The sequence below is a fragment of the Cornus florida genome, unplaced genomic scaffold, assembly GCF_030987335.1.
Source record: "Cornus florida cultivar Cherokee Brave unplaced genomic scaffold, ASM3098733v1 CherokeeBrave_3.0.0_Hap2_Chr10, whole genome shotgun sequence".
In the NCBI taxonomy this organism is placed as follows: domain Eukaryota; kingdom Viridiplantae; phylum Streptophyta; class Magnoliopsida; order Cornales; family Cornaceae; genus Cornus; species Cornus florida.
In genome coordinates this window covers 53,613,056-53,637,391 of record NW_026775580.1, presented here as the reverse complement: position 1 = coordinate 53,637,391, position 24,336 = coordinate 53,613,056, and the positions used below count along the sequence as shown (strand labels likewise).

Sequence of the window (24,336 nt, the reverse complement as noted above, 5' to 3'; positions counted from 1 at the left end):
GTGTATCATTAATATTTAAATCCTTCAACACCTTCCCTCACCCGTGGCCTTCTTTTGGTCCAACATGTGTTTCAATTTTAGTTATTAGGGTAACGGTGATGTTTGAACACAGGACCTCTGATACTATGTTTACAATCATCTACTCGGAAAGCTTAAGCTGTTAGAGAGGGTGTAACTTTAAATCCTTCAACAGCGGTAAAAGCACCTTAAAAAGAGTACTGAAATTTTAAAATCTTTCTTGCCTCTTCTTTTCTGATATCCTCTTATATATATATATATATATATATATATATATATATATATTCCTTTTTAAATTAAGGCACCAACGGGTATTTAAAGATAATATTCCAAAGTTCTATTCGTAGATTCAAACTTTGAGCCTAACCAAGTACTGTTTGCAGGGGCATGGCTATAATTTGTAATTAAATGTGTTTGACCTTCTTATATGTTTTTTCCATTTAGACTTTCACTTGTCCATTTAGGTATGGAAATTTAATAAACCTATTAATGGATGTGATTAATATAGCATATATAATTATATATAGATATGTATATCGTGCACTATTAAAGTTAAAACTTTATTAGGTTTGGTTTTGATCAGAGATGATCTATTTATTAGTTTTCAGAGGTTTGGTATAGTGAACTTGCTCGTAGGGTTTAACCCGCGATTTGTTTTTCAGGTTACTAGAAGTTCCAAGTCTCAAGGTTGAGGATCCGCAGCTAAAGGACTTATCCATTCTTTCTATTTTATTTCAAAGTAGGATATTATTACTTCAGTATGTAATGATGAATTTCTGGATAATGGAGTTTGGTTAAGGGGTCCTTGAGAGGGTGTAACTTTAAATCCTTTAACAGCGGTAAAAGCACCTTAAAAAGAGTACTGAAATTTTAAAATCTTTCTTGCCTCTTCTTTTCTGATATCCTCTTATATATATATATATATATATATATATATATATATATATATATATATATATTCCTTTTTAAATTAAGGCACCAACGGGTATTTAAAGATAATATTCCAAAGTTCTATTCGTAGATTCAAACTTTGAGCCTAACCAAGTACTGTTTGCAGGGGCATGGCTATAATTTGTAATTAAATGTGTTTGACCTTCTTATATGTTTTTTCCATTTAGACTTTCACTTGTCCATTTAGGTATGGAAATTTAATAAACCTATTAATGGATGTGATTAATATAGCATATATAATTATATATAGATATGTATATCGTGCACTATTAAAGTTAAAACTTTATTAGGTTTGGTTTTGATCAGAGATGATCTATTTATTAGTTTTCAGAGGTTTGGTATAGTGAACTTGCTCGTAGGGTTTAACCCGCGATTTGTTTTTCAGGTTACTAGAAGTTCCAAGTCTCAAGGTTGAGGATCCGCAGCTAAAGGACTTATCCATTCTTTCTATTTTATTTCAAAGTAGGATATTATTACTTCAGTATGTAATGATGAATTTCTGGATAATGGAGTTTGGTTAAGGGGTCCTTGAGTTACGGGATTCCCGAGCTGTAACCATTCGAGAGTTAGTAATGGATTTATTATTTAATAGATTTTCCTTCAGCGAGTTATTTATTCTTTTTATTTTCTTTTTGTACTCTGTGCTTGTTTGAAATACTTTAATTGTTTTGATATCCCTTAATTTTGTGCGCGGATTTGATCAACTTATGTTCCGAAATTAAGGGGTATCACACACACACACACACACACACACACACACATATATATATATTCCTTTTTAAATTAAGGCACCAACGGGTGTTTAAAGATAATATTCCAAAGTTCTATTTGTAGATTCCAACTTTGAGCCTAACCAAGTAGTGTGCGTGCAGGGGCATGGCTATAATTTGTAATTAAATGTGTTTAACCTTCTTATATGTTCTTTCCATTTAGACTTTCACTTGTCCTGGTCAGAATATATGTTATTAGTTATGACATGTTAATTTAATTTTCAGGAGTTTTATCTCAAGGAAGCAATCAGACTTCCAGTCACTTGTTTCCTCAATGGCAAACTTCATCCAAGATGAAAAGGCTAATTGTCAAGGTCGACAATATCTGAAGGGTTCACAGCAACAGGAGCGACATTCATCCGAATTGGTGCTGAACCAACATGCATCTGGTTATGAGAACCAGCAACCACAAATTGACACCTCGCAAGAACGGAATTGCTTCCCACCGCAAGAGAAACAATCACAAAAAGGTTGTCAACAATGGCAAGCTGAAGTAGAACAAAATACCCTGCAATCGCTTTCTTCTCAGACAATGGATATGCAGAATTCTGAGAAGAATCCTGTCCATGTGAGAGAGCCAGAAAGAACACAATATCCAAACAGCGAATCTCAATACTCAAAATTACAGAAGATGAGTAATCAACATCCAATGGCACCAGTGCAGGCTGGTAATCCAATGAGTTGCGGAAAACAAGTGCCATTTGCCCTTTTGCTCCTGGCCATACAACCCCAACTCCATAAGGACCAAGCCATGCAACTTCAAATTGTAAATTGAAGGCAGGTCTTGGAAATAGATTTTTTTTGGGGTATATTCAGAAAAATGAGGTCTCTAAAGATGTATTTGTTCACAACTTGAGAAGTATTGTTGGAGACCAGTTGCTCAAGATGGCGGTATTCAAATGCAGACAAAGGTAAAATACAAAATAGTTCTAATCCTAAAATAAAGAATAATGAACAGCTAGAAATCACTTTATCTTAAGCTTATACTTATGCAATGTGGCAACAAATGGTCTTCAGTAAGACGATTTTTTAAAAAATTTTGGACTTAAAGTTGTTATATTAACGCCAAAGAGAACAATGGACTTGGCAACACTTGGTTTCAAAGCAATTTCAGTATTAAATTGTTTTGCACACCAAAGAGGGCAATGCACTCCGGCAAGAACTTGCCTTTCACCCAATTTAGTACTTAAGACTCCGTATCCATAAAATATTGCTTCATTCTCTCTAACCAATCACAAAGTTACATGAATGGTCTCTAATCAAACCCCAACTATATGATGAAGAAAGTGTGAAATATCAAAGAAAAAACACTAGGAGCTGAAGAGCTGTATGTAAGAATTTTGTAGCTATAATTATGATCCAATTGAGTGCCATATATCTATGTGATGCTTTATTGTCTCTAATCAATCACAAAGTTACATGAATGGTCTCTAATCAAATCCCAACAATGTGATGAAGGAAGTGTGAATCTTTTGATAGAGGAGAGGATCCACGCTATGTTTGCACCTTTTGGGGCTCATTGTTGAGTTTGAGTTTTGTTGTTCACCTTCCTTATTTTTGTTTGTTGTGTACATACTTCAGTTTTGTTATGGAAACTAGAATGTGTATGTACTTTAGTTCTATTCCGGAAATTAGAATTCTCATAAACGGTGTTTCCTTGTTTGTTTCTCTTCAATTCCATTTCTCAATCATCTTCTCTTTCTAGCCTCCGTCAATAGCTTTCCGTCATTCGGTTGTTCTGGTAAATATATCTATATTTTAATTTCATGTTTTTGAATATTTTTGTAATTTTAAATTATATAAATTCTGAGTTTGGATTGAATTTTAATTTTCTTTCCTTTTTCCTTTTCAGTGTTCTAATTTTGATTCTGCTATTGTGTGGAGTTTGACTTTATCATGGATTGTATATATCTTATTGTTTTGTTGATTGAATAAAATATTGAATCTTGCTTGTAATGTTTTTTATTTTATTTTTTTCAATAACGAATTCATGCATGTGATTGTGATTAATTAGATTAACTTGGTTAAATAATCCTTTGTTCGTTTTTTTTTTTTTCAAATTGTTTCACTTATTTCGTTGATAATTTGATTTTGTTAAATGAAACTTTTCTTTTGGTTGAAATGGTTAAAATTTTGTGTGAATTTTTTTTTTGATGATTTAGAGACTATTTGGATTGGCTTTCAAAGTGAGAAAAAACAATTTAAACTCGCCTACAAACAGTTAAGAACAATCCTCAGCTCTTCCCGCTGATTATCGTCAACAATATAGTTTAGAGTTTTGCAAAGAGGAGATGCTATATTTAAGGCATAATTTGGTTTTTCAAGTAACTTGAATATTTAAGATTAATACACAGGCCATTTAGTGTAATGACATTAATCCCTCATCAATTTGTGAAATGTGAATCGATAAACAAACACTATCAACGGGAAAGAAATAAAAAAGGAAAAAAGGCATAAATAGGATTTAGTTGCCTAGATGGTATTTTTATGTGGCATGGGACCAACAATTACCTTTGCAAATTGCTTAAAAATATTGCAAAATATAGATTCTGATATAATGAACTCTAAAACAAAAAGAAGTGAAAAATTATAGAAGTCTTCTTCAATTTATTTCTGGATTTTTCTATAAGTAATCTATACTATTTGTGCAAAATAAAATTTTCATTTTTGATAATGAAATAAAATGAGAAGGATTATGTTTATAGTACATTGGACTTTTTGGTCTTCTTGTTTTCTAGATATGTGGTAATAATTAATAGTAAGGGGTAATAATTAGTAAATGTGTTCCAAAATATACATAAATACAAATCCAAAATATATGAAAAAAAAAATAGAAAAAGAAATAAAGAAATAAAAATATATTTTTTATGTTTTAGAATATATTTTAAATCATAACAAACTAAAAATGAATGAAAAATAATAATAATAAAAAAAAATAGAGAAACATTAACAGAAGGGTAACACTGTCATTTTAGTATTATCTTAACTTTTCTTAAAATATTTGAGCGCCGCTAACCAAAGTAGTAGGATCCACCAAACCTAAAATTGACGGCCAAGATTACTAGAACGAACATCCAATAGACCAACGAACATCCAATAGACCGCGTCAATCATACGCACACGTGGAACTGGCACCACCCGAATTCTTCGTAATGTAAATATCCTACTACTATATATCTCTATATATTAGTATATACGGAGTATTTCATATACTGTATATCTTATTTTCTCTCTCTACAGAGTCGAAAATTACCCTAAATCTTGTTCTCTCTCATCTGATCGCCGCGTCTCTCTCGGTAAACTTCAGTTCATGTCCTTTTACAAATTATTTACAATTAATTGCAATTTATTGTAGTTGAATATTGGATACTCTGAGGTCAAATGTACTTACTTTTTCTGATGATGTTTTGAGTGGCTAATTCATGCTTTGTGTTTCTGTGTCATCAATCATAAGTTTAAGGTTTTCTTTTTTGACGATTTAAGTTTAGGGTTTTTTTTTTTACTTCCTTTCGATTGGCTGCTCACACTCGTGTCGGTGAGTCAATTCAAAAACCTTCCACGTTCGCAATTTTTTTTTTTTTTTTTTAATTTTATTTTTAATTTCCTCCAAATTCACAATCTTTTTTCGTATCTCGCGTCAGGTAATAAATTGTTGTTAATTAATTTAGAACCGGTGGACGAATTTTAATTTTATTTTTACCCAGGATTGTTTTACTTTCATATCGAAGTATAATAATGTATGGGTTTTGTCCTATTTTTTTTCTAAATCAACTAATCAAGGTCTGTAATTCTTGTCTTTCAAACTAAATCCTATTTGGTGAAATTTTCTATGATCTTTTTTATATAAATTTTTATTTTATTTTATGAATTTTAGTTATAAATATTTGTGAAGATAATGACTGAAACAAGATCTCCCTTTGCAGGATTTGAAAGACTAATTGGTAAATTTGGAGTTGAACTGCTGAAGGCCAACAAATTGGAGTGCTTTCATCACTTCAGACTAAGTATAAAGTAAGTAATTTCTTCAATTATTCATATATATTTATTTATTTATTTTATTCCAGATTTTTTCATGCTAATAATAAATACCCTTTGCAGCCAGTTGAATTTTCAAAATTCAACTGTCTCCAAAGATGGCCATCCGTGCTGGATGGCTAAAGAATATCCTGAAATCACAGCAGGAGCTCATGCTAATTCACGTATGTACAATAAGCTTGTGCCAAAATACGATACTATCTTCTAGTGATTAGTAATTTTTTATAATACTTAATAATCAAGTGTGAGGTGTTGCTTATCAACTACTTGTTTATTCCTTCAGGTTGGCATAGATGATCGAATTAAAATTCAGTGGGAATGGGAAAAGGAGAGGCGGGAAAAGGAGAGGCGGGAAAGGCTGCAACATAAAGGTGATTATAAATTATTCCATGGGCAGACTTTAGTTTTATTAATTTTTGGTTTAGATATGTAGGTTCTTGTTTTATCACAATAGGTTCATTTTTCTTTATCTTCCTCTAACTGAAAAAACAAAGTGTCAAAATGTTTCTAATGTACATTTGAATTGGTAAATTTATTGGTTACAGACAATGGCAGAGTAGAAGGCCGAATCAGAGCTAATCAAGCTCATTCACAACTGACAGCAGGAGCATGGCAAATGCAACGGGAGAGAAATAGAGAAGCTGCCCGAATTTCTTTGCAGAAGGTTTGTGTGTCTTACTTTGTTCAAAAAAAATTTTCTTCCTTGTGTACACCTTTAAATCTGGTTTTGAGCTTCATAAAAATTAACTCTGTCTTTCCCCTCCTCATTTCAGATGGAGAAGACTGTTGCGTTTGAGGACAATCTGCTCATTGGGAAATACTTTGAGAGCCTCAGTGTCTTTGATTCAACCAGACCATTGGAGTTGTTTGGTTTGTTTTTGAAGAAAGATGACTTCTACGATGATGAGGAGGCAGAAGAGGGAGAGATCTTAGAATAAGTTTTGAACCAAAATAGCTGTCATAGAGATATATTGCTGCAGAGGCTAAAGCTTGCCACTATGTACAGAAAGATTGCAAGCTCATTATAGAGGTCTTGAAGGAAGATTGTGTATGCACTTGATCACAACTGACTTTTGTAGTTTTTTATAGCTCTAAGCTGATAATTGTAACTTTGTATTGCCAGTGCAATGCAAATTTTTGGTGTTGCTTTGGCTAGAAGGTGTTCTTATTTTATTTTGACTTCTTCTAGGACTTTGCCTCTTGCTTAGTCCTAGTTGAATGGCCACGTGCCACCACTGTAACATTCTACTTCATGTAATAGTAGCTCAATGTCAATCTTTGATTTAATTTCTTGCTAAAATGATCCAATGGATTCTTGCTTGTGTGCGTCTCTTCTCCTAAATTTTCTATAAATATAAATGGGGGTTTGGAGGGGTATTTTGGGAGTGGGGGGTCTCCGGCAAGGTGAACCTATGTCACCTTATCTTTTTGTTATGATGGTGGTCCTTAGTGGTTTTTTATCTACTCCTACTCAGTGTGATCGGTTCCAGTTTTATTGGAAATGTAAGGATCTAAACCTTGCTCTTTTAATGTTTGCGGATGACATCTGTCTCTTCTCAGCTGGGAATTTGTCCTCTGTCAATGTGTTGCTCAATTCTTTGTCTCAGTTTAGTATTCTTTCTGGGCTTTGTTTAAATGTGTTAAGAGTCTGCTTATTAAGTTCTGGGATTGATGAGGGAAGTTTATAGTCTTCCTGCTTGTTCTGGGTTTACTCATGGGACATTAGCTGTAAAATACTTGGGAGTGCCTCTGATTTCTTCTACACTTACAAGTGATGACAGTGTTGATCTTGTGAAAAGAATTACTTCTAGGGTTAGATGTTGGCATAGTAAATTCTTGTCTTTTGCTGGGAGATTATTGTGTGTATTTGGTGGGTTTAATACTACTGGATGACTCCAAACATCAGCAGTCTTAGAGTATGCCCTGACCCACTCATAGTGCTGGACAATCATGTCTTGAATACAGGAAAAATGAGTAACCATATTACCCTCCTCATCCTATTTCTGTACCACTGTCATGTTACTCCCACAACCCCCTATGATCCTTTGACATTTTGATAAAAGTAACTTAGAATTCTTATCTTGATCCTTAAGCCACCTAATTCTGGCCTTTTGAGAAGTAAATTGGCCGTTCACAACTGGAACATCAGTAAGCCACAGTTGATCAATAACCTGGTTATATTCATGCATGACTCTAGATGACAGACCTAGCCCACCTTTCTTCTCATTATTGTACCAAATTATATTCAAATCCCCAAGATGAAACCAAGCTCCAATAAAATGCTGATATCGAATTTCATAGGATCCCACCCACACCAGATTCGTCCACCATTCACCGTAACATAATTATTAGACCACACCAGTTGGCCTTAATTCTAGTACTAATACACACTTACCACTTTGAACCCTAGTTTCAACTAAGCAAACTAAGGACAAAGTGTTCTTACTCAACCAGGAGTGAACCTCAGATTGCATTCTTCTCCTGTTGAGCCCTCTAACATTCCATAACCCAATAAAGGGTTTGGTGTTGGTGGATTTGCTCCACCAGCTACCATCCCTCTAGTAGCTCTACTCTTTCTAGGGTAAATTTCAGCCTCCTCTTCCTTATTCTTGTTGTTTTTCCTTGGAGGAAGCAGCCCCTACAGGAGAGAGGACATCGATCATCCTCTTTCTCTAAAACTTCTTTACATTTGTCCACACCCCGTCCTTTGATTCAAATTATAGCCTTCTGCAGCAACCTCATTACTCAAAATCTGTACCTCAGTGTCCTCTCTGCATTCAGCATTCACACCAATAAAATTGGCCCCATCTTCTGTTCTAAGAGCATCATTCACCATAGAACTAACTTGACTCAGGAAAGAAAGTGCACATTATAAAGACAAATGGCTGTAGCCATGTCACCATAGAACATATTCAAATTAAGATTATGGTTCAGAGCAAATAATAAATGAAAATTATTTAAGTACTCTAGACCAAGCCGAGCATATTAGTCATAAATGACTTCAATGATAGAAAAAACATATGTAGGAAAGGAACAATCTTCTTCAAAGAAGGAAAGATGTGAATGATGTCATTAGGTCGAGGAAAGAAAGAGTGACGATACATCGCCTAAGAAGAAGTTGTTGACACTTATATGGGTTACAATATCTGCACAACAGGGCGGGTTATTACAGAAAGACAAGCAATCAAATAATGTGAGTTTATAGGGTTAGAGCCTAAGGTAGAATCATAAAATACTTATTCTGGCATGAGACTCAACAATTACATGAGTTGTTGAGCAGATGGCTTACAAAAATTTTAAAAAACCTAGGATCTGATATGATGAACTTTTAACAATGTTTTTACAAAGAAGTGGTGAAAATTATAGAAGTCCAATGCTGTTGCAAAGTGAAAATTATAGAAGTCTTCTTTCAATTTATTTCTGGATCCTAATCCAGTATGCAAAAATTCTTAACCCTGTTTCTCTATGTAATCTCGACTATTTGTGCAAAATAGAAATTTCATTTTAGATAACAAAATAAAATGCGAAAGATTTTGTTAACATCAGAGATTGGTCTTTGGAAGGCTATTTTATATAACAGAGAGGTTATTTTGCAGCACCTTTCTTTCTCCATTGGTAAGGGTCAGAGGTTTAGTTTATTTTATGATCCATGGTTCAATGGACACGCTTTACAACAAATGTTTGTTATGAGAAGACTTTTTCCTGCAGGTTTTCAGTACACATACACTATTTCTGTCCTTTCCTCTCCTACTGGTTGGAGGTTACCCGCTAGTTGGCCTTCTGAAATTGGAACCTTTCTGGTTCGACACTTTGATTTAAATCTTGAAGACACTATTAAATGGAAACATGGTTCTTTTTCGTTCAAGGCTGTGTGGAATGTTTGTAGGGAGCATAGTGATCCAGTTCCTTGGTGCAGCTTAGTGGTTTGGAACAATAACAGGCCTAGAATTGCTGTTCAAACTTCCCTTATTTTACACAATGCTTTTGCATCCTATTTCAATCTATGAAGGAGAGGTTTTGTTGGTTCAGCCATTTGTCGTAATTGCTTCTCTGAAGCTGACTCTCGAGACCATCTGTTTTGGTGTTGCCCTTATGCTAGAAGCGTATGGAACTGGTTTATTCAGATTTGTCATTGGGATGGACTTATTAATGTGACTCACTTGTCAGAAGTATTGTCATGGTTTCAGAGCCAGACAAATGGTCAGTATTTGAAATCCAAATTAGTGAAATGTTCGTTCACAGCACTCACCTTATCATTGGGCTATGGATGCATGCTTGGAAGGATCGACTGCTATGGGATTGTCCGTTACTGATCTCTAAGTCCTGTTCTGAAGTCCTGTGTTTTTTTGCTCTTTTGTTCTTCTTGTAGTGTCGTCTCCGGTATTGTGCCCGGGTCAATGGAGCGGATCCGGATCCGGATCCGATTAGTCGGATATGGATTGAACAAAAAATTCGTTAACCCGGTTACGATCCGAATCCGATAATCCGTTAGCTTAACAAATCGAATATGGATTATGCTGATCCGATCCGATAAAAATTCGATCTGATTGAAATTATATATATAAATAATTATATATATATAATTATTTATCAATAATTTTACACACACGCACGCACACACACACACACACACACACATATATATATATATATATATATATATATATATATATATATATCAATACTCCTATTAGAATTGTAGTAAAGGTAACTCAAAAATCCAAAATAATAATAATGCTATATATAAATATTGTGGTGTTCTCCTCTATATGCTAATAAATCTCTTAGTACACATGCTAATTAAATCATAGTCTTTATAATTATATATGTTAGTAAATATTATTTTAATCCGATTTCTAATCCGATCCGAGTCCGAGCTAAATAGGATATGGATTGGGACATTCAGTCCGAGAACCCATTAGTGATCCGAATCCGATAATCCGTTTGCTTAACAAATAGGATATGGATTTGATTGATCCGATCCGAATCCGATCCATTGACAGGCCTAGCTATATGCAGTGTGGGAGTCTTGTTAGTTTATCCTTGCTTTTGTGAGGTTTGGGGTATGCCCTGGTTTTGTTTTATTTTTTCTCTTTTGATCCTTGTTTGGATCATTTGTCTCATGTACTTTAATGATTCATTTTAACTGAATAATATACACTCATTTAGGGGGAAAAAAAAAAAAAAAAATTGAAAATTATTATTTTGTATTATGCTAGCACTGAACTGCAAGTCCAGATTGTATCAAAGGGATAGGCAAAACAGGGTTATCCCACCAACAATGTAGTATGATAGAGACTAGTAAAACACCTGTTTCTCTTGTTTACTCTCGTCTATTTCCTTCTCTTATATGTTGCTTTGTCATTTTTTCACAAAATGGGGGAGGAGGAGAATTTTATATATTTGAGGGGAAGATATAATATCATGTGTTGATAATGTTTATTTATTTCTTTATTAAGCATTTCATAGTTGTGTAGTTTTAGTTGCGTGCTGATTACATGTTTTTTAATAAAAAAGTTTTGATCGCACTGTGTGAAGCTTTAGATGGTTCAGCTGTTTTTCTTTTTATTTTTGACAATTTGTAATTTAATTTTTCATGCTGAGTTAGGTTACAATTGTTTAGCTGGTTTGTCTCAAAATTCTTAAAGGGGAAAATTGTGAGGAATTTTATTTTTGTGTTGGCTAATTTTGTTGTCAAAATGGGATGATCGAGTTGTAATTTTTAATTTGTGTTTTGATCGTGGAAGCTGAACAACAAATGCAAGCTTATCGTCATCTCGATGTAGATATCACTAAAAACATGAATGTGAAGTGCGGACACCTTGCAGGTGAGTTTGGAAAATTAGGGTTTTTGTTAAAGATTCAAACTTATACAAAGTCCCACTAGTCGCAATTTTGGTGACCGGGTGGACTTGTTCAGATTTGAATATAATTTTATTTTTCAAGTAGATTTTGAACTCTTACTTACACCAAACTTTGAGATCTCTTCAGTTAGTTTCACTCATAAGTTAGCGGACAAAAATCACATTTTATTATTAAAATTAAAAAGATTTCAATTGAAGGTATTGAGGCAAGTTTGGCTACTTAGTCAATTGAACTTCATTCAGGAAAAAAAATAATAATAATAATAATAAATAAAAAATAAAAAATTGAACTTATCCACTGATGCCCTATTTCACTTGTACCACTTTTAGTGAGGCCCATGGTCACATTTGGTGAACTCCTAGGTATACCAATTTTAGTGCTCAAACAAAGTTATCTTCAAGGTGCATTGGCACTAAAACGTTCTTTTGTTCAAGCCAATACGAGTGTCAACTTCCTTAAAGGAGGGAAGATCTTATACCATCTAAAACGTTCTGAGTGATCTGCTTCTCTGTGATTCTTGCTAGGAGTGTGTTTTTAGATATGCTAATATGGTCTCTTCATTATTACTGTTGTGAGTTTAAGTCCTTACATGAGCATAAGCATTGATAGTTGGTCACTTGGTCCCTTGTCATTCCCTTGTCAGTTAATTTTTATCATTCCCTTGTCAGTTAATTTTTCCACGTTCATTTTTCTGATAGAATTCGTTAATGGTGTGTTCAATGGCTCAAACATGGTTTGATTCACATTTCAATTGATACGACTGGTGTCTTAACAGAGAAAAGCATAGTCATGACCACCAATAATGGTGTAATGATACATGATCAATAATACTCGTCCCGCACAATATGTACACTGTTTTTTCTAGTAGTGAGTCAGTGACAGTTTAGATCTATCAATCTTTATAGAAACTTGGTCAGCTTTGATATATCAGAATTGATTTCCCTTTAACACATATCTCATTCAATGGAAATCCTCTGCCTCGGCTTTTGCCTGCTTAATCTTGCTCCTTCTATGCCTCTTCATTCTTATTGGGCTTCATTTCAGCACCAACATTACAAAAGCTGTTCTCAACCATTAGATGGTACTTTGATACTTAATTGATCAGCTTGGATGCATGATTTTTATCAATTATATCTCATAACTTCCTGATTTTTATCATATGGTTTGAATACTTAATTGATCAGCTTTGAGTTTGTCGTTTACCTTTCTTATTTTTGTTTGTTGTGTACATACTTTAGTTTTGTTCTGGAAACTAGAATGAGTGCGTACTTTATTTCTATTCTGGAAATTAGAATTCTTATAAATGGTATTTCCTTATTTGTTTCTTTGTTCAATTGCATTTCTCAATCTTCTCCTCTTTCTAGCCTTCATCGATAGCTTTCCGTCATTCGGTTGTTCTGGTAATATATCTATATTTTAATTTCATGTTTTTGAATATTTTTGTAACTGATTTTGATTGTGCTATTGTTTGGAGTTTGATTTTGTCCTGAATCGTCTATGTCTTATTGTTTTGTTGATTGAATAAAATATTGATTCTTACTTGTAATGTTTTTTATTTTATTTTTTTCAATAAAGAATTCATGCATGTAATTGTTGATTAATTAGATTAACTTTGTTTAATAATCAATTGTTCTTTTTTACAAATTATTTCACTTATTTCAGTTGATAATTTGATTTTGTTAAATGAAGCTTTTCTTTTTGGTTGAAATTATGTGTGTGAATTTTTTTTTTTTTTTTTTTTGATGATTTAGAGACTGTTTGGATTGGCTTTCAAAGTGAGAAAAAACAATTTAAACCCGTCTACAAACAGTTAAGAATGATCTTGAGCTCTTTCCCCCTGATTATTGTCAACGGTACAATTTATAGATACAGTTTATAGAAGTCTTCTTCAATTTATTTCTGGATCTTAAGCCCGTATACAAAAATTCTTAATCCATTTTATTTATGTAATCTTGATTTTCCGTATTACAATCAAAATTGCAATTATTGGCTGTTCTATCTAGCCATTACTCTACCGGTGGAAGGGCTTTCAATCATCTTCCAGCCTTTGTTCCGGTAATATATCTATATTTCCTGATTTGTTTTTTTTTCTTTTCTTTTTTTATTATGCAAACACCAATCATGTGAAACATGAATAGGGAAATTTACTATTATTATGTGAACGGGAGTTGGGCAATTTTCCATTATTCGGTACCCTTTCGTAGGGATGTTCAAATAAACATTTAATCCGTCAATCCGAGCCAACCAATCTGATTTGTGCGGTTTGGTTTTTAGATATCATGATTCGATAATGGTTTTAAAAAATGTCAATACGTAATTAGCGGTTCGATTAACGAATTGGACCTAGAAAAAGCGAATGGATTCATTAATCGATCCGTAAATATATATATATATTATATAATACGTAAATTGCTTACAAAAATTGCAAAAATGTAATCTCAACTATTTTTGAAAAATAAAAATTTCATTATATTAATATCAATACATTGATCTTTTTGGTTTTCTTGTGTTTTCTAGATATGTGGTAATAATTAGTAGTAAGTGGTAATAATTAGTAAATGTGTTCCAAAATATACATAAATGCAAATCCAAAATATATCAAAAATAAATAAAAAAGAAAAAGAAATAAAGAAAGAAAAATATATTTTTTATGTTTTAGAATATATATTAAATCATAACAAACTAAAAATGAATGAAAAAATAATAATAATAATAATAATAATAATAATATATATAGAGAAACACAGAAGGGTAACAGTGTCATTTTAATATTATCTTAACTTTTCTTAAAATATTTGAGCGCCGCTAACCCCCAATTGCAAAAACTAGTAGAATTCACTAAAACTAAAATTGACGGCCAAGATTACTAGAACGAGGACAACGAAAGTTAAAAAAAAAAGGTAGGACCCACTAAACCTACAATTGGACGGCCAAGATTACTGGAGCGTCCCTAACGAACATCCAATAGACCGCGTCAATCATACGCACACGTGGAACTGGCACCACCCGAATTATTCCTAATGTAAATATCCTACTACATCTATATATTAGTATATATTTCATATACTGTATATCTTATTTTCTCTCTCTATAGAGTCGAAAATTACCCTAAATCTTGTTCTCTCTCTCTACACAGTCGGATCGCCGCGTCTATCTCGGTAAACTTCAGTTCATGTCCTTTTACAAATTATTTACAATTAATTGCAATTTATTGTAGTTGAATATTGGATAGTATGAGGTCAAATGTACTTACTTTTTCTGATGTTTTGAGTGGCTAATTCATGCTTTGTGTTTCTGTGTCATCAATCATAAGTTTAAGGTTTTCTTTTTTGACGATTTAAGTTTAGGGTTTTTTTTTTTTTAACTTCCTTTCGATAGGCTGCTCACACTCGTGTCGGTGAGTCAATTCAAAACCCTTCCACGTTCGCAAATTTTTTTTTTTATTTTTTAATTTCCCCTCATTTTCCTCCAAATTCGCAATCTTTTTTCGTATCTCGCGACAGGTAATGAATTGTTGTTAATTAATTTAGATCCAGTGGACGAATTTTAATTTTATTTTTATCCAGGATTGTTTTACTGTCATATCGAAGTATAATAATGTATGGGTTTTGTCCTATTTTTTTCTAAACCAACTAATCAAGGTCTGTAATTATTGTCTTGCAAACTAAATCCTATTTGGTGAAATTTTCTATGATCTTTTTTATATAAATTTTTATTTTATTTTATGAATTTTAGTTATAAATATTTGTGAAGATAATGACAGAAACAGGATCTCCCTTTGCAGGATTTGAAAGACTAATTGGTAAATTTGGAGTTGAACTGCTGAAGGCCAACAAATTGGAGTGCTTTCATCACTTCAGACTAAGTATAAAGTAAGTAATTTCTTCAATTATTCATATATATTTATTTATTTATTTTATTCCAGATTTTTTCATGCTAATAATGAATACCCTTTGCAGCTAATTGAATTTTTTTATTTCAAAATTCAACTGTCTCCAAAGATGGCCATCCGTGCTGGATGGCTAAAGAATATCCTGAAATCACAGCAGGAGCTCATGCTAATTCACGTATGTACAATAAGCTTGTGCCAAAATACGATACTATCTTCTAGTGATTAATAATTTTTTATAATACTTAATAATCAAGTGTGAGGTGTTGCTTATCAACTACTTGTTTATTCCTTCAGGTTGGCATAGATGATCGGATTAAAATTCAGTGGGAATGGGAAAAGGAGAGGCGGGAAAAGAAGAGGCGGGAAAGGCTGCAGCATAAAGGTGATTATAAATTATTCCATGGGCAGACTTAAGTTTTATTAATTTTTGGTTTAGATATATAGGTTCTTGTTTTATCACAATAGGTTCATTTTTCTTTCTCTTCCTCTAACTGAAAAAACAAAGTGTCAAAATGTTTCTAATGTACATTTGAATTGGTAAATTTATTGCTTACAGACAATGGCAGAGTAGAAGGCCGAATCAGAGCTAATCAAGCTCATTCACAAATGACAGCAGGAGCATGGCAAATGCAAAGGGAGAGAAATAGAGAAGCTTCCCGAATTTCTTTGCAGAAGGTTTGTGTGTCTTATTTTGTTCAAAAAAAAATTTCTTCCTTGTGTACACCTTTAAATCTGGTTTTGAGCTTCATAAAAATTAACTCGTCTTTCCCCTCCTCATTTCAGATGGAGAAGACTGTCGCGTTTGAGGACAATCTGCTCATTGGGAAATATTTTGAGAGTCTCAGTGTCTTTGATTCAACCAGACCATTGGAGTTGTTTGGTTTGTTTTTGAAGAAAGATGACTTCTACGATGATGAGGAGGCAGAAGAAGGAGAGATCCTAGAATAAGTTTTGAACCAAAATAGCTGTCATAGAGAACTTTAATGTATATTGCTGCAGAGGCTAAAGCTTGCCACTATGTACAGATAGATTGCAAGCTCATTATAGAGGTCTTGAAGGAAGATTGTGTATGCACTTGATCACAACTGACTTAAGTTTTGTAGTTTTTTATAGCTCTAAGCTGATAGTTTGTAACTCTGTATTGCCAGTGCAATGCAAATTTTTGGTGTTGCTTTGGCTAGAAGGTGTTCTTATTTTGACTTCTCCTAGGACTTTGCCTCTTGCTTAGTCCTAGTTGAATGGCCACGTGCCACCACTGTAACATTCTACATCATGTAATTGTAGCTCAATGTCAATCTTTGATTTAATTTGTTGATATGAGCCAACTTTTATACATACGGCTGTCTTTTTGTCATGACCAATTTTTTAATTATCTAAATTTAATTATTGTATTTAATTTTCAGTAGTAGTAGTGGTGAATGCACAGCTAAAATGCCAGTTCTGCTTCAAAAAATTCTTGATAGAAAATACTGTTTTTCTCTCAGCCATTTTACTTTTCTAAATTTTCACTTCAACGTCTAATTACATGTGTTTGTGTCTGCATATGTTGTTTGTGTTTATATATATATATATATATATATATATATATATATGCGTGTGTATTTTTGTGTAAAGACCGTGTTTCTTTGATGTGACTGATAGTTTCAGTGATGAGAAATCCGAATTTTTTAAGGTGTGGTCGGCTTCAAGACCCTATTTTCAGGGAGAAACTTCTGGGAAATAAGCCTCCCATCCACCTGCTCTTTGACAGTGATGAAAATCTTGCTGCTCAGACCACTGATTTCGGTACGATGGTACTTCAATCTCCGTACCAAATTTTTTGACTCATAGTTGTGTTGTTGAAGATGAAGACAGGTGTTCACTTCTAGGTTTGCCTCTGTGCTTTCAAAGGTGACTGGGCAAGAACAGGTAGCCTTCATATACGGCAGAAGAATTCCATCAATTGGTCTGCATGTATGCAGGAGTTTGAGGATTGTATCTTGAATTCTGAGTTATCCGATTTCAAATACTCTGGGATTAAGTTTTCTTGGAGTAATGGTATGTACTATCGTAAGTTGGGTCGTGTTCTTGTGAATGATACTTGGTTGCTTTTGTATCCTGGGTCTGAATCTGTTTTCCAACCTCCTGGTGTTTCGGATCATTCGATGATTTTGCTGAAAGTCGATCAAGTGGTGCAGTCCGATCCTTTGAACGCTGAGCTTCAAAAGGTTGAGAAGGAGTGTTTCCACTCTTACAATTCGTCGGTTCTTGCGGAGGAAAATATTCTCAGACAGCAATCTCGTGTGGTTACAGTTGGGGGATCGGAACACTAAGTATTTCCATCGAATTGCCCAGCAGAGGAGGGTGTTTAATTGTATTACCACTATTGGTAATGATGATGGTACTATGCTGAGCAATGATAAGTTGGTTAAACTGGAATTTGTCAAGTTCTTCCAGTCTTTGTTCTATAAACCAGTGGGGCAGTCTGCTGTTGGTGAGCTCCATAATGCTATTCAAAACCCCTTTTCAGAAACTCAAGGGCAGGCTATGATTGCTTCTATTACTGAGGAAGAAATTAGGGCTACTGTGTTCTCTTTGAAGGATGCTAAAGTGCCAGGGCAAGATGGATGGAATGCTGTTTTCTTCAAGAGGGCTTGGCCAGTTATTGGTGGAGATATTACGCGGGCTATTCAATTCAGGATTTCTTCATAAAAGGGAGGTTGCTATCTGAGGTAAACTCCACTGCAATTACTTTGATTCCTAAGGTTTGGTAATCAGACCAGTCTTGGTCTGTAATACATTATTTAAAAGCATTGCTAAGATTATAGCTAATAGGCTAAAACCAGCTTTAAATAGCTGTATGCATCCCTCTCAGGCTGCATTTATACCTGGTAGACGTATAGCTGATAATGTACTTTTGGTTCGAGAGTTATTATTAAACTACCATAGGAATCATGGTCCTGCTAGAATAGCTCTTCAAATTGACCTTAGGAAAGCCTTTGATAGTGTTTCCTGGGAGTAATTGGCTAAAGTTCTTTATGTTTTTCATGTTCCTGCTAAAATGATCCAATGGATTCTTGCTTGTGTCTCTTCTCCTAAATTTTCTATAAATATAAATGGGGGTTTGGAGGGGTATTTTGGGAGTGAGGGGGGTCTCCGGCAAGGTGACCCTATGTCACCTTATCTTTTGGTTATGATGGTGGTCCTTAGTGGTTTTTTTATCTACTCATACTCAGTGTGATCGGTTCCAGTTTTATTGGAAATATAAGGATCTAAACCTTACTGTTTTAATGTTTGCGGATGACATCTGTCTCTTCTCAGCTGGGAATTTGTCCTCTTGTCAATGTGTTGCTCAATTCTTTGTCTCAGTTTAGTATTCTTTCTGGGCTTTGTTTAAATGTGTTAAGACTTTGCTTATTCAGTTCTGGGGTTGATGAGGGAAGTTTATAGTCCATTCTTGCTTGTACTGGGTATACTCAAGGGACATTAGCTGTAAAATACTTGGGAGTGCATCTGATTTCTTCTACACTTAGAAGTGATGACTGTGTTGATCTTGTGAAAAGAATTACTTCTAGGGTTAGATATTGGCATAGTAGATTCTTGTCTTTTGCTGGGAGAATGCAGCTTATTTCCTCTGTTCTGTTTTCTATTCAAGTGCACTGGGCTTCCTGTTTTGTGTTGCCTAAAAAGGCTCTAAAGCAGGTATATGATGTAATGAGGAATTTTCTGTGATCTGGTACTGAGATGTTTACTAAGGGTGCCAAAGTTGCATGGGATGCTGTTTGTTTTCCCAAATCTGAGGGTGGACTTGGGGTTAAAGAGTTATTGTTTTGGAATTATGCTGCCACGGGGAAGCATATTTGGTATCTTTTGCAGCCTCAATCCTCTTCGATCTGTTTGGGTTGCTTGGGTTAAGAATTATTTTTGTTGGGGGGAAGAAATTTTTGGTACATTCCTATGCCGAGTCAGTGTTCTTGGTCTTGGAGGAAATTGTTAAAACGAAGAACTCAGTTTAGATTGCAGTTTATGTTTGTTGTTGGTAATGGTTTGGATGTGTCTTTATGGTCTAATGGAGTCAATGTTGACAATATTGAGGAAAGGGTTATTGTTATTTCTGGATTGGGTAGACAAGCAAAAGTGGCTGCAATCATCTCTGGTTTTCAGGGGCGTTGGCCCTCCTAGGCATGCTATGGCAGTGATGGAATTGAGGACTAATATGTCTGTGGGGTTGTTGCCTAATCCTGCTGTGCTTGATAAACTTATTAAATCTGCTTGGGATTTCCAATGGCCATTCCTAGGCATGCCTTTATATTGTGGTTGGCTTTACAAGATAGATTGTTCACTCAAGATAGAATGATAAAGCATGGCAGTGCTTTTCAGTTTAGTTGTGTTTTTTGTCATTGCATGATAGAAGATAGACAACATCTCTACTTATCTTGTCCTCCCATTTCTGTGATTTGGAATACTATTAAGGCTAATGGTTCTTTACCTTGGCCTACTGGCAGCTGGGATCAATCGGTGTCTTGGTATTTGTTGTTTTTTAAGGGGAAGCCTTTAGTTTCTTTGATTTACAGGTGGTTGTTGGCTGCTACAGTTGATTACCTCTGGCTTGAGAAGAATAATAGGCTGTATGGTCAAGAAATTACTGATTTGCAGGTTGTCAAGTTTACTATTATTGGAAGTGTTCATTGTATAGCCTTGTCTTTACGAGATATTCCTAGAACTGTGGCTAGTCAGTGGCTTTGCACTGAGTGGGGTCCGCCGGATGCTGTTATGAAGCCTTGTTGATGCTGTTTTTTTGTTGAGTGGAAGGATTATTGTGTGTATTTGGTGGGTTTAATACTACTGGATGACTCCAAACATCAGCAGTCTTAGAGTATGCCCTAACCCACTCATAGTGCTGGACAATCATGTCTTGAATACAGGAAAAATGAGTAACCATATTACCCTCCTCATCCTATTTCTGTACCACTGTCATGTTACTCCCACAACCCTATGATCCTTTGACATTTTGATAAAAGTAACTTAGAATTCTTATCTTGATCCTTAAGCCACCTAATTCTGGCCTTTTGAGAAGTAAATTGGCCGTTCACAACTGGAACATCAGTAAGCCACAGTTGATCAATAACCTGGTTATATTCATGCATGACTCTAGATGACAGACCTAGCCCACCTTTCTTCTCATTATTGTACCAAACTATATTCAAATCCCCAAGACGAAGCCAAGCTCCACTAAAATGCTGATATCGAATTTCATAGGATCCCACCCACACCAGATTCGTCCACCATTCACCGCAACATAATTATTAGACCACACCAGTTGGCCTTAATTCTAGTACTAATACACACTTACCACTTTGAACCCTAGTTTCAACTAAGCAAACTAAGGACAAAGTGTTCTTACTCAACCAGGAGTGAACCTCAGATTGCATTCTTCTCCTGTTGAGCCCTCTAACATTCCATAACCCAATAAAGGGTTTGGTGTTGGTGGATTTGCTCCACCAGCTACCATCCCTCTAGTAGCTCTACTCTTTCTAGGGTAAATTTCAGCCTCCTCTTCCTTATTCTTGTTGTTTTTCCTTGGAGGAAGCAGCCCCTACAGGAGAGAGGACATCGATCATCCTCTTTCTCTAAAACTTCTTTACATTTGTCCACACCCCGTCCTTTGATTCAAATTATAGCCTTCTGCAGCAACCTCATTACTCAAAATCTGTACCTCAGTGTCCTCTCTGCATTCAGCATTCACACCAATAAAATTGGCCCCATCTTCTGTTCTAAGAGCATCATTCACCATAGAACTAACTTGACTCAGGAAAGAAAGTGCACATTATAAAGACAAATGGCTGTAGCCATGTCACCGTAGAACATATTCAAATTAAGATTATGGTTCAGAGCAAATAATAAATGAAAATTATTTAAGTACTCTAGACCAAGCCGAGCATATTAGTCATAAATGACTTCAATGATAGAAAAAACATATGTAGGAAAGGAACAATCTTCTTCAAAGAAGGAAAGATGTGAATGATGTCATTAGGTCGAGGAAAGAAAGAGTGACGATACATCGCCTAAGAAGAAGTTGTTGACACTTATATGGGTTACAATATCTGCACAACAGGGCGGGTTATTACAGAAAGACAAGCAATCAAATAATGTGAGTTTATAGGGTTAGAGCCTAAGGTAGAATCATAAAATACTTATTCTGGCATGAGACTCAACAATTACATGAGTTGTTGAGCAGATGGCTTACAAAAATTTTAAAAAACCTAGGATCTGATATGATGAACTTTTAACAATGTTTTTACAAAGAAGTGGTGAAAATTATAGAAGTCCAATGCTGTTGCAAAGTGAAAATTATAGAAGTCTTCTTTCAATTTATTTCTGGATCCTAATCCAGTATGCAAAAATTCTTAACCCTGTTTCGCTATGTAATCTCGACTATTTGTGCAAAATAGAAATTTCATTTTAGATAACAAAATAAAATGCGAAAGATTTTGTTAACATCAGAGATTGGTCTTTGGAAGGCTATTTTATATAACAGAGAGGTTATTTTGCAGCACCTTTCTTTCTCCATTGGTAAGGGTCAGAGGTTTAGTTTATTTTATGATCCATGGTTCAATGGACACGCTTTACAACAAATGTTTGTTATGAGAAGACTTTTTCCTGCAGGTTTTCAGTACACATACACTATTTCTGTCCTTTCCTCTCCTACTGGTTGGAGGTTACCCGCTAGTTGGCCTTCTGAAATTGGAACCTTTCTGGTTCGACACTTTGATTTAAATCTTGAAGACACTATTAAATGGAAACATGGTTCTTTTTCGTTCAAGGCTGTGTGGAATGTTTGTAGGGAGCATAGTGATCCAGTTCCTTGGTGCAGCTTAGTGGTTTGGAACAATAACAGGCCTAGAATTGCTGTTCAAACTTCCCTTATTTTACACAATGCTTTTGCATCCTATTTCAATCTATGAAGGAGAGGTTTTGTTGGTTCAGCCATTTGTCGTAATTGCTTCTCTGAAGCTGACTCTCGAGACCATCTGTTTTGGTGTTGCCCTTATGCTAGAAGCGTATGGAACTGGTTTATTCAGATTTGTCATTGGGATGGACTTATTAATGTGACTCACTTGTCAGAAGTATTGTCATGGTTTCAGAGCCAGACAAATGGTCAGTCTTTGAAATCCAAATTAGTGAAATGTTCGTTCACAGCACTCACCTTATCATTGGGCTATGGATGCATGCTTGGAAGGATCGACTGCTATGGGATTGTCCGTTACTGATCTCTAGTCCTGTTCTGAAGTCCTGTGTTTTTTTGCTCTTTTGTTCTTCTTGTAGTGTCGTCTCCGGTATTGTGCCCGGGTCAATGGATCGGATCCGGATCCGGATCCGGATCCGATTAGTCGGATATGGATTGAACAAAAAATCCGTTAACCCGGTTACGATCCGAATCCGATAATCCGTTAGCTTAACAAATCGAATATGGATTATGCTGATCCGATCCGATAAAAATTCGATCTGATTGAAATTATATATATAAATAATTATATATATATAATTATTTATCAATAATTTTACACACACGCACACACACACACACACACATATATATATATATATATATATATATATCAATACTCCTATTAGAATTGTAGTAAAGGTAACTCAAAAATCCAAAATAATAATAATGCTATATATAAATATTGTGGTGTTCTCCTCTATATGCTAATAAATCTCTTAGTACACATGCTAATTAAATCATAGTCTTTATAATTATATATGTTAGTAAATATTATTTTAATCCGATTTCTAATCCGATCCGAGTCCGAGCTAAATAGGATATGGATTGGGACATTCAGTCCGAGAACCCATTAGTGATCCGAATCCGATAATTCGTTTGCTTAACAAATAGGATATGGATTTGATTGATCCGATCCGAATCCGATCCATTGACAGGCCTAGCTATATGCAGTGTGGGAGTCTTGTTAGTTTATCCTTGCTTTTGTGAGGTTTGGGGTATGCCCTGGTTTTGTTTTATTTTTTCTCTTTTGATCCTTGTTTGGATCATTTGTCTCATGTACTTTAATGATTCATTTTAACTGAATAATATACACTCATTTAGGGGAAAAAAAAAAAAAAAAAAAATTGAAAATTATTATTTTGTATTATGCTAGCACTGAACTGCAAGTCCAGATTGTATCAAAGGGATAGGCAAAACAGGGTTATCCCACCAACAATGTAGTATGATAGAGACTAGTAAAACACCTGTTTCTCTTGTTTACTCTCGTCTATTTCCTTCTCTTATATGTTGCTTTGTCATTTTTTCACAAAATGGGGGAGGAGGAGAATTTTATATATTTGAGGGGAAGATATAATATCATGTGTTGATAATGTTTATTTATTTCTTTATTAAGCATTTCATAGTTGTGTAGTTTTAGTTGCGTGCTGATTACATGTTTTTTAATAAAAAAGTTTTGATCGCACTGTGTGAAGCTTTAGATGGTTCAGCTGTTTTTCTTTTTATTTTTGACAATTTGTAATTTAATTTTTCATGCTGAGTTAGGTTACAATTCTTTAGCTGGTCTGTCTCAAAATTCTTAAAGGGGAAAATTGTGAGGAATTTTATTTTTGTGTTGGCTAATTTTGTTGTCAAAATGGGATGATCGAGTTGTAATTTTTAATTTGTGTTTTGATCGTGGAAGCTGAACAACAAATGCAAGCTTATCGTCATCTCGATGTAGACATCACTAAAAACATGAATGTGAAGTGCGGACACCTTGCAGGTGAGTTTGGAAAATTAGGGTTTTTGTTAAAGATTCAAACTTATACAAAGTCCCA

The 24,336-nt window shown here is 34.5% G+C and overlaps 2 protein-coding genes across 7 annotated transcripts; both read left to right on the top strand.

The window, feature by feature from the left end:
- The first annotated feature begins 4,949 nt into the window (after nucleotides 1-4,949).
- On the top strand, nucleotides 4,950-7,074 carry LOC132279337 (transcription factor GTE10-like). Of its 2 annotated transcripts, none has more exons than XM_059781294.1 (6): nucleotides 4,950-5,035; nucleotides 5,663-5,750; nucleotides 5,838-5,938; nucleotides 6,058-6,145; nucleotides 6,320-6,438; nucleotides 6,548-7,074. In XM_059781294.1, the coding sequence occupies exons 3-6, from the start codon at nucleotides 5,873-5,875 to the stop codon at nucleotides 6,710-6,712; spliced, it is 438 nt and encodes a 145-aa protein (XP_059637277.1). In that variant the 5' UTR covers nucleotides 4,950-5,035; nucleotides 5,663-5,750; nucleotides 5,838-5,872; the 3' UTR covers nucleotides 6,713-7,074. The 2 variants fall into 2 exon arrangements, with proteins under 2 accessions (XP_059637277.1, XP_059637278.1); XM_059781295.1 differs by lacking the exon at nucleotides 4,950-5,035 and adding an exon at nucleotides 5,123-5,274.
- Nucleotides 7,075-14,717: 7,643 nt separating this feature from the next.
- On the top strand, nucleotides 14,718-16,888 carry LOC132279272 (uncharacterized). Of its 5 annotated transcripts, none has more exons than XM_059781202.1 (6): nucleotides 14,718-14,797; nucleotides 15,424-15,511; nucleotides 15,599-15,706; nucleotides 15,826-15,913; nucleotides 16,088-16,206; nucleotides 16,315-16,888. In XM_059781202.1, the coding sequence occupies exons 3-6, from the start codon at nucleotides 15,641-15,643 to the stop codon at nucleotides 16,477-16,479; spliced, it is 438 nt and encodes a 145-aa protein (XP_059637185.1). In that variant the 5' UTR covers nucleotides 14,718-14,797; nucleotides 15,424-15,511; nucleotides 15,599-15,640; the 3' UTR covers nucleotides 16,480-16,888. The 5 variants fall into 5 exon arrangements, 3 of the variants coding, with proteins under 3 accessions (XP_059637185.1, XP_059637186.1, XP_059637187.1); XM_059781203.1 differs by lacking the exon at nucleotides 14,718-14,797 and adding an exon at nucleotides 14,854-15,036; XM_059781204.1 differs by lacking the exon at nucleotides 14,718-14,797 and adding an exon at nucleotides 15,034-15,142.
- Nucleotides 16,889-24,336: the final 7,448 nt, after the last annotated feature.

Excerpts from the sequence above, each read along its gene's own strand:
- LOC132279337 (XM_059781294.1), top strand. The coding sequence starts at position 5,873 with ATGGCCATCCGTGCTGGATGGCTAAAGAATATCCTGAAATCACAGCAG. Across the intron at positions 5,939-6,057 it reads AGGAGCTCATGCTAATTCAC|GTTGGCATAGATGATCGAAT; the intron begins GTATGTACAATA and ends TTATTCCTTCAG. Across the intron at positions 6,439-6,547 it reads CCCGAATTTCTTTGCAGAAG|ATGGAGAAGACTGTTGCGTT; the intron begins GTTTGTGTGTCT and ends TCCTCATTTCAG.
- LOC132279272 (XM_059781202.1), top strand. The coding sequence starts at position 15,641 with ATGGCCATCCGTGCTGGATGGCTAAAGAATATCCTGAAATCACAGCAG. Across the intron at positions 15,707-15,825 it reads AGGAGCTCATGCTAATTCAC|GTTGGCATAGATGATCGGAT; the intron begins GTATGTACAATA and ends TTATTCCTTCAG. Across the intron at positions 15,914-16,087 it reads GGAAAGGCTGCAGCATAAAG|ACAATGGCAGAGTAGAAGGC; the intron begins GTGATTATAAAT and ends TATTGCTTACAG.